We start from the raw sequence: 8600 nt of genomic DNA, 5'->3' as shown, positions 1-8600 counted from the left end.
TCCGTTTAGTGCAGTTTAATCTACCAACACACACAGATGAACACTTGTATACACAAATATGCTCAGTTACATACATTGACATCCATTGCGGCAGACATGTTTCTATTTATGTGCTTTTCTAAATTTTATCCTTGAAATATCTCAAAAATCCTTTCTCCTCTTAATCCTCTTTATTGCCTACCTCTTTTCTTTCACTCCAACCATCTTTTCTCAGTATCATTGAATTTATGTTCCTTAATGTAGTGCTTTGTAAGAATTAAGTGCATGAATATATTTCTATTTTTCTATCTCAATCTCCCCTTCCACCTTCTACTACGGTTATTTGGGAACTGACGATTAATGGCTGTTTGCAGTAGTTCTGTCATTTTTATTTGAATTCCAACCAACGTTTCCAAGTCATCGATCTTTCACAAGAAACACGTAGCTTTCTTCCAGCTGATCGAACAAAATATGATTCTAAGCCCGATTTGCAAACTAGTTTCGGCATATTAAGACGAATTTCCTGTGAAATTGTCTGATTGTCTCGGAACCAGTCGTGCATGCCTCACCAAGCGTACTTTGAAATTCTCTTTTCCATGAATGTTTTGCAAAGAAAACACATTTCCAAGTATGGACACCTCAACCTGTTGTTGGTATTTGAGTTTTGATTTCATGGAAAGACTTCAGGAGAGCCAAAACACTTTTTTATTAGTACCGATGCTTTTAGGGGATCCAGATGAAAGTTTTTTTTTTCATGAGACGGAAAGTATTCAGCATGCGTTAAAAGATCTCCCATGGTAACGCCCTGGAGTCGCAATGTTGTAATTCCTTGGTGCTGTAAAAAGGTATCCAATTGAACCTTCGGAGTTCCAGTGAAGGTGACTAATGTTCTGCCAAACCATGGTGCCATACATCAACAATACTGACTTCCAGTAAAAGAAAATTGGTTTTTTCTTTACATTGCGAAATCTCCAAGACCTTCTCTTCAACGTGGCGAAAATTCTTACTACATTTGGTTAAGGGTAAGGTATCTCCATTTCAAGATCGCAAAGATTTTGAACGTGTACGTATACTGTGGTTTAGCGGAGCGCAGACCTGATGTACGTGATGTTCAGAGTCGGTATTTCTAATCTGCAAGATATGTCTGGTACCCGTCTACTAATTTTGGTGGGATGATCCCGCAGGGATGAAAAAAAGAGAAGCGTAGTTGGATTACTATATCGACCGCGCTGTCGCAACACACACAACCTCGTACCCTTACCATAAAACCTACACTGAAAGCGATTAGGTAATTTGATTCCAGTGCAGTTTTGTGAACTTCAGCTGACCCAGATGATTGGCTTGCAGTCATCCGAATGATTCCTTCCCGCCCTGCCATCGTATTCAATCTTACACGTTTAGTGCCTTTTTTCAACCACAGCTGATATCACAGTTGCGAAGGACAGTGAAGAGGATAACGTAACCCATTGCTGGATTGTTCTTAGCCCAGTTAGGAAAATCTAGCTGTCAACGGCCAAAGCAACCTGAGATTTCTTTTTCTCAATGCCGATTCTGCGTATTGCTTGGAGAAAAATACTAAATTATTTACGGAAATGAGCCTTCGAAATTATCTTCATAACCGCTTATCAGTGTATCAACCTAATAATCCTCAATCACTTCAAATGTATTTTTTTTTACTAAGGTAATGAATTCTAAAAAATCGATAGTTTTATTCATTATTTGGTGAATAAGCATTCGGAGCAATTTTACAAAATTAAAATGTGAAGAAGGGAACATTTCGGTCGTTTTTGAAAATAAAATAGTGTAAATTTCAATACGTGGCCTCTAGTGCACCTATTTTTGCTCTCAGACAGAAATCTTCTGGGAGGAAAACGTCTTGGCTCATCATTTGTTTAGAACTTCTTAGATTATCATTTTTGTTGTTATGTTTTGCAAACATTGTTCCTGTAAAATAAATGCCGAAATTGACGAATTGATAAATGATTGGTTCTTAGCAATAAGTGAATTGAAATAGTCCCTGATTAAATCAGTACTAACTTTGTGGAAACAATCCATTTCTTTACAATTCAATAAACGGATTTATGGTAGTCCGTCAGCATTTACACAAACTCATTATAACACATTTGAGCCACTGGATTCTCGGAAACTCACACTTTGATTGTCCTGAAATCCGCCTGATCGATAATTTTTAGACTTTTAAGGGTCTGGTTGGAATTTTCCTCGTTTATCCCTCTGCATCGAAATTCTATCTCTGCCACCTGTCGCATGCACCTGAGCATTACAGCTCCTTTTTACACCCCAGCTCATTCCGGATAGGCTTTTTTGTTGGAAAAAGTCTCGCTTATAGACAAGAAGAGAATATTAGTATGACTCGTACTCTGCATTGTTTCGAAATTTCTACCTGGAAAGTAGAAACTGGAATTCCTGTATGAATGACTCATTCATCATTAAAAACATCAGAGAATTTTCTGGCTCACCCAGACAAATGCATGGCGTATCGACTGACATACATATGCATGGAATGTTAAGCTTGTATTGAGAAGGCATTGTCGGATGACACTTTTGTTTACAACTTGATCACGCCCCCATTACAACAGGTCTTTGTCAGCATTTCAATGTCTAAGCGTTTAGTTTTGCCGCCATGAAATTTCTCTCATCACAAATATCATTTGTTGAGTTTTGCCGAAGCAAAAAGCCACTTACTCCCAGGCCCACCTACGCAGGTCGGCTACGGCTACGAAACCACTTAGGGTATAAGCGATATTTGTCGAAATACTTGCGTAAGCACTTGAAATCACGTGGATGACGCTGCAGAAAACGAGAGCATAGCCATGTTCTCTCGTGTCTTTCGATCCTTCACTCATGCATCCTTTTCCTCTCATACATTCTATCTTGTTGTGTCGATCATTCTCTCTTCTTCTCTTCATGTGTCAGCTTATTGCTCTTTTCCATTCCCTTCTTTCATCCTCTCTTCTTCATGCCATGTTTTTAGTTCCTTTGATATTTCGAAATAACCCCGAACCTTTGCTGCACCTCATTTTTATGTCGAAAGCTTCCTTTTACTTTCAGCTTCCTTCATTCTTTCTTGCATTCGTTTATTCTGCAATAATAGATTCATTTTTCTGACCTCTCTCCTTCACATTTTATTACCTATAAAAACTCGTTTCTCATCGTCAACCACTGTGGTTGTGAGTATTGTAGGGCTCAGGCTTCGTATAATTCTCCTGAATGTACAACTGAGCGGTAAGCTTGCAAAACAACGGCACATGTTTGCTTTTTCCAGTCTTATTGATTACTGTAGTGACGACTAAGCCACTATGAAATATACTACTTTATTATGTGCCCTCACGGCACATTCTGGAAATTTCGCGGCAACAATTCGTCAGTTTGAACTTGCCCGCGTAAAGAGGATTATCCAAATTGTCCGGTTATAATTTGATATTGTTTTTAACTAATTCAAAATTAGGTAGAATCCCACTGATGTCAAAATTTCTGAAAATTGGCTTCATTTGTTCTCACGCGGCTCTTCTAACTTTCGTTCTATATATTTGAATGTGATACCGGAGCTGTACTGGTGTATTCTTGTCTATGTTCTTTTTTTCGGCCTACATCAGATCTTAATTCTCACAAGAGAAAATCCAGCAAGAACGAAGCAAAAATAGCTCTCTCAATTTCCTCGTTAGAATTTTTCCAAGGTCTTCCAAAAAAAAACAACTGTAATCATGTTTATATATCAGATATCTTGAAACTTTTTTTCAATATTTTTTGTTGAAAATTTTCCAACAAAACCATTACGAATGAAATGTTTTTGTAGCGATACAGAGCTTGTGGTCACAAAATGGCAAAACAATGCTAAAATAGGAGGACAGAAATGAAGGTGAATGGAGATTTGTATGATTCATTCAGATTCATCAGTCCTAGTAAAATTTGCATATAAATTAAAAGTCTCCAAAGTTGATTCAAATGAGAAGGAAAGAAAAAAAAAGTAGTAAGAAAACGCCTTTCTAAGGTGGTGAAAATGTCTCGAATAAATTCTATCATACATCAGTCCCTTATTATTTGTTATTTATTTATTGGATATGCTCTTTCGTGGACTCTTAAAATATATACACTTCACTATCCTTATTATAACACTCATCTTGCTACATTGTAAGGCTACATTTGATTACAAAGCTTAATCGAAACTGTTCTATCCTCTCTTGTATTCTCCCACCACGAGCTCGTAATAAATAGCGACGGATTTTTATGAATAGCACACGTTGTACACAACAAAAGCCTCCGCTGACCCTATACCATTCAGCTCCACCCAGCTATCTGCCCATTCTCCGCACTGCAGTGGTATCCATTGCTGTTATTGTCAAATCAGCCAGCTAGTCAGTCTGTCATTCATTTCTGTCGAACGTTTAAGTCCTACTAGATGGCCGCTAGAATCATTCCGATCACTATTCAACGACCTAACGATGTATCAAGCAACGTCAGCGAGAAGTCAGCTTCGCCTCCGGCCCAGGCGTCGTCCACTTCGTCAGAGGTATTATCAATCGATTATGGATAAGATTTAGGCGTTGTTGAATGCAGTATTTACTACCACTTTGACCTCATTCGTTCACATAGACATTATTTTGTAAAACTTTATTTCGTATGTGTTCTTTTACTTGACACTGTTAGAACAAATTAGCTTCGTTGGAATCCGTCTCAAAGATGGCATCGCAATCTCCAACGTTTTTAAAATTCTTGCTTTCATTCAACACAGCGATTCATTCAATTTGATTTGTTCGCAAACAAACTAACGTTTTCAGATGTCTGCCAACTCGCGACCTGTACCTCTGTCACTGATACGAAATCGAAGCATTGACGATTTCAACGAGCAAGTTGTGAATATGCTTGACGAGGTCGAAAAAAGAGTTGAACAGTTGAGGTATGCTATTCATAAGGAAGAGTTTTGAAAAAAAATGCATATGTACTGGATTAGGCGACGTCCTATGCTTCCTTTACCTTTCTACGTGAGGATATAGAAAAATTCTTAGTTTAAAGCAGTTTAAGTTATAGTAACAACGTATAGTTTCCTTCACTTTCTACCATCTTATTCTCCTTCACTTTATGCTCTTCTATTTTTCTGGAACACTTTCAAGCGATTTCGTCTGAAGTCCACTTAGTTAGTTAAGAAGTATAATATTCCGGCGCCGTTGAAAAACCGTATTATTTACGACATAAACTAGTACTTAAGAAGTTATAGATTCTGAAGCGCACTTCTGTGTTTTAATACAAGTGACGGAATATGTAGAAGTTGTGAACCATATCTTGATTTCTGGCTTTTTCTCTCATATTTTCATGTAAATATCGAAACGGTACAGCATGGATATATACTGGAAATTTCCATACGTTTCTTGAAGTTTCTTTAAGAAAGAAAGAGATAGGAACTCTTGTGCAAAATTTCGTCGTAAGATTTTTTTTGCATAGACGGGGAACTTACTGCAGTCCTGATGGAAAAATTAAGAATAAATGTCATGTTAGCCTTTCTAATTTCGCTAATTTTCACCGGAAAAAAGAACGTGAACCTGCATAGAGGATAGAATAATTTCACTTTGGCCACTTTTCCGTCCACTAGCGCTTTTATTCCAGTACCATTTGCTCATGAATTGATTAGCTCACCTGTTTTCTTCTTCACTCGATCAGCTGTTACTTGTTGTTTCGGGGGCTTGATCTAAGACCACCTCTGATTTTTATGATATCGTTAACGTTCCAGAGAGGCTGCTTCGATGCTTGAACAAGAGAAGGAGCAGATCCTGGATATGCTAAACAGTGTTAGCCTAAATACAGAGTTGCTTAGGCTTGGTCAGGGTGAGTGTTGAATGAGTCTTCTTACTAGCCAGAGGTGGTACAAGTGTCACTCTAGATTTCGCTATTGTACTCAAGAAATTTCTCGGTTTTCGAGGATGAGGAAAACATAATTGTACCCATAGGTCCGATATAGGGGAGCCAGACCCACCTCAAATGGTGGTCAAACTAGTAGGGTGCAGCTCAACTGATGAGGATCTACTTCTAAAGTGAAGGGAGTCCTTTCACCAATCGTTTACAAGTGAAGGGGGTGGAGCACCTGCTCCAGCTGTCGCATACATGATTGTACCTCAGCATTGAAATGAATTTGCAATCTAAGCAATATTCCATTTAAGGTGATCGCGAAGACATCAATGCTATAACAAATCGGCTTGCAGCTAGAACAAAGACGGTGGACGTGAGTTCTCATCTTTATATTATTTTTATATTAATTACATTTAGCCATTTATTACAGTTATACTACATTGTGATTATTTGAAGCTTAAAATGCTGTAGAGAGATGGCTTTAGGTAACAGTAAACACACCCAGAAGCGCTGAGCAGGAACGTGCCCTCTCCTCCGTTAACCATCTTATTGATGGTGTTGTCGAGAAACTGCAAGAAGATATGCAAGCAGGAAAAGATGTGGGTTCTCTTTGTGAGGTAATTTGGAATTGTTATAGCGCGCGCCACCAAAAATTTCGACTTTTCATCGAATGAGGTTTCATGTTTAGACATGCCGCCGTTATCTAAATGCCTGTAATCCCGACCAGCCAGATGGACCAATTGACCAGAGATTCCAGGCACAGGTTAAGATTTTATTTGAACTTGCTTGTGCCTTTTTTATTTCTTAGACGTCGCTCATAGAATGTTACAAGAGGGAGTGTTTTTTATTTCGGCCTTATACATCCATATCATTTGTTTCCACAGATGATTTCTTACAAAAAGTTGTTGTGTTCTTTTTCGTGATGTTCAGGTTAATGCACGATTAGATGGGTTTGAGTTAATCAGCAACCTTTTAGCAAGTTTTCCCTGCTGGAGAGTAAATGTGAACTTTTCAAAGTGACAAGATGTGTTCCTTAAATTTTAAAACATTTACTTTATAACGAGGAACGTCTTTTTGCATTAGTCCTTCAGTATAGATTGGTTCAAGGGCTCCCGGTTGAAAATTAGTTTTTCCCTCATTGTTCTTCGAAATACAGAGTAGCCTAGGGAAACGGGGAATTTTGAGTGTAGTACGGACAGCCCTGGAATTGAGGTTTTGAGCGTAGTCGGGTAGCTCTGAGGAATTTATAGACAGGTGGGAATAGCATCGTTTTGTATAATTGATATGGCGTCGGGATTCCTGTTGCGCAGCAGTCGCACTATCACCATTTTTGTAAAATTAAAGGCATCACTCCATAAATCTGAGGTAGTACGGATTTCAGGTGGAGTATTCGTATACGGCATAGTAGATTATGGGAAGGAGAGTGATTCCGCCCATTTCTTCTTAATTGCCGTAAAAAACGGCCTGGAAGATACGGCTTCAGGCGTTCTGGCGCACTATTTTCTGCAAGAAGTTCGACTGGAGCGCGCCAGCCTTGTGCGGCGCCGCATCTTCCGGCCCATTTTTACGGCAATAAGGAAGAAATGGACGAATTCACCCTCTTCTCCATAATCTACTATCCCTTATAAGAATACTCCACCTGAAATCTGCACTACCTCAGACTCAGATTCGTGGGGTGATGCCTTTAAGGCTTCACAGCAGATGCACATTCGATGTTATTTGATCCAACTGGTCCATGATTACTAAATTTCAAGTAGTTGTATACTGAAGGGTAGCACTCCCACTTATCTACCAACTCCTCAGGACTGCCATTATTATATACAAAATTCCTCTGATCCTATCCCACTCTAAGTGAAGGTTCCGCCACATAGGTGTCAGTGCGAATTGTGCATCTTGCGTAGAACGCTTGAGTTATTTATTCTACGATGTAGAGAGAAAGTAGAAAGGCTCAATTTCTCCGAACGAATATTCTTTCCGTGGAATTTAACGCGTGTTGTGAAATGGCTATTTTAGATGTAAAGGAAGCATTCTTCCATTAAACCACTGCCAGTAGAAACATGTTTCGATCGCATCTTACTTTAGTACTGCAGACATCGACATCTATCAGACTGTACAAAAATACACTAATTTAGAGCTCATATTCTGAACAATACAAAGTCATCAACAGATATAGGACAATGTAATGCACATGGTGCATCACGACTTTACATGTTCCATTTTCTCAGAAGAAGAACGAATCTTAAACATGAAATTTATTTGTATTCTCGCAATATAAAATGCTGGAGAAAAAGCCATTCTCTCGCGATCGTATGATGCACATGACGCATTGTGCGCGCGGCGAGAATTTAAACAAAAAAAAAAGGTTTCCTATATGCGATTACTACACACATCCGCAACGTGATCAGAAATTGTCTTACAGCTACTAAGGAATGATTTAATTACTTCTTCGATTTGATAAAGCGCATTTGTTTTCAGTTGATCGAATGTACCGCAGATGACCAGAAGAAAATCCGCCGAAAGCTTGCCCAACTCATTTCTCATTTCGAACGCGCTGAGCGCACTTTTTCACCACAATGGTGAGAGCTGCGAAGCAAATATAAACAAATGGCGAAATATTCGTATGGTTCAATTGTGTCGTTTTATGAATTTATTTGTACAAATATCGTGCTCTCATTACTGTTAGCCTATCTTTAGTTTGAACAGTTTCGTATGTGTTTTCTCAAAGATCAAGTTGTGACAACTCCTCCACCTGGGTATTTTGT

The 8600-nt window shown here is 38.7% G+C and overlaps 1 protein-coding gene across 2 annotated transcripts; it reads left to right on the top strand.

The window, feature by feature from the left end:
- Positions 1–4396: 4396 nt before the first annotated feature.
- Positions 4397–8418, top strand: RB195_015109 (uncharacterized protein; the record flags this gene model as incomplete). Of its 2 annotated transcripts, none has more annotated exons than XM_064205657.1 (7): positions 4397–4507; positions 4776–4894; positions 5723–5817; positions 6150–6211; positions 6324–6437; positions 6527–6601; positions 8314–8418. In XM_064205657.1, 7 exons carry the CDS (start codon positions 4397–4399, stop codon positions 8416–8418), a joined length of 681 nt encoding a protein of 226 aa, XP_064061538.1. The 2 variants fall into 2 exon arrangements, with proteins under 2 accessions (XP_064061538.1, XP_013301821.1); XM_013446367.2 differs by having other exon boundaries at positions 6324–6455.
- Positions 8419–8600: the final 182 nt, after the last annotated feature.

This window comes from Necator americanus, chromosome V (assembly GCF_031761385.1).
Source record: "Necator americanus strain Aroian chromosome V, whole genome shotgun sequence".
In the NCBI taxonomy this organism is placed as follows: Eukaryota; Metazoa; Nematoda; class Chromadorea; order Rhabditida; family Ancylostomatidae; genus Necator; species Necator americanus.
The sequence above is the reverse complement of the archived record's forward strand: the minus strand, read 5'-3'. Positions and strand labels throughout refer to the sequence as shown.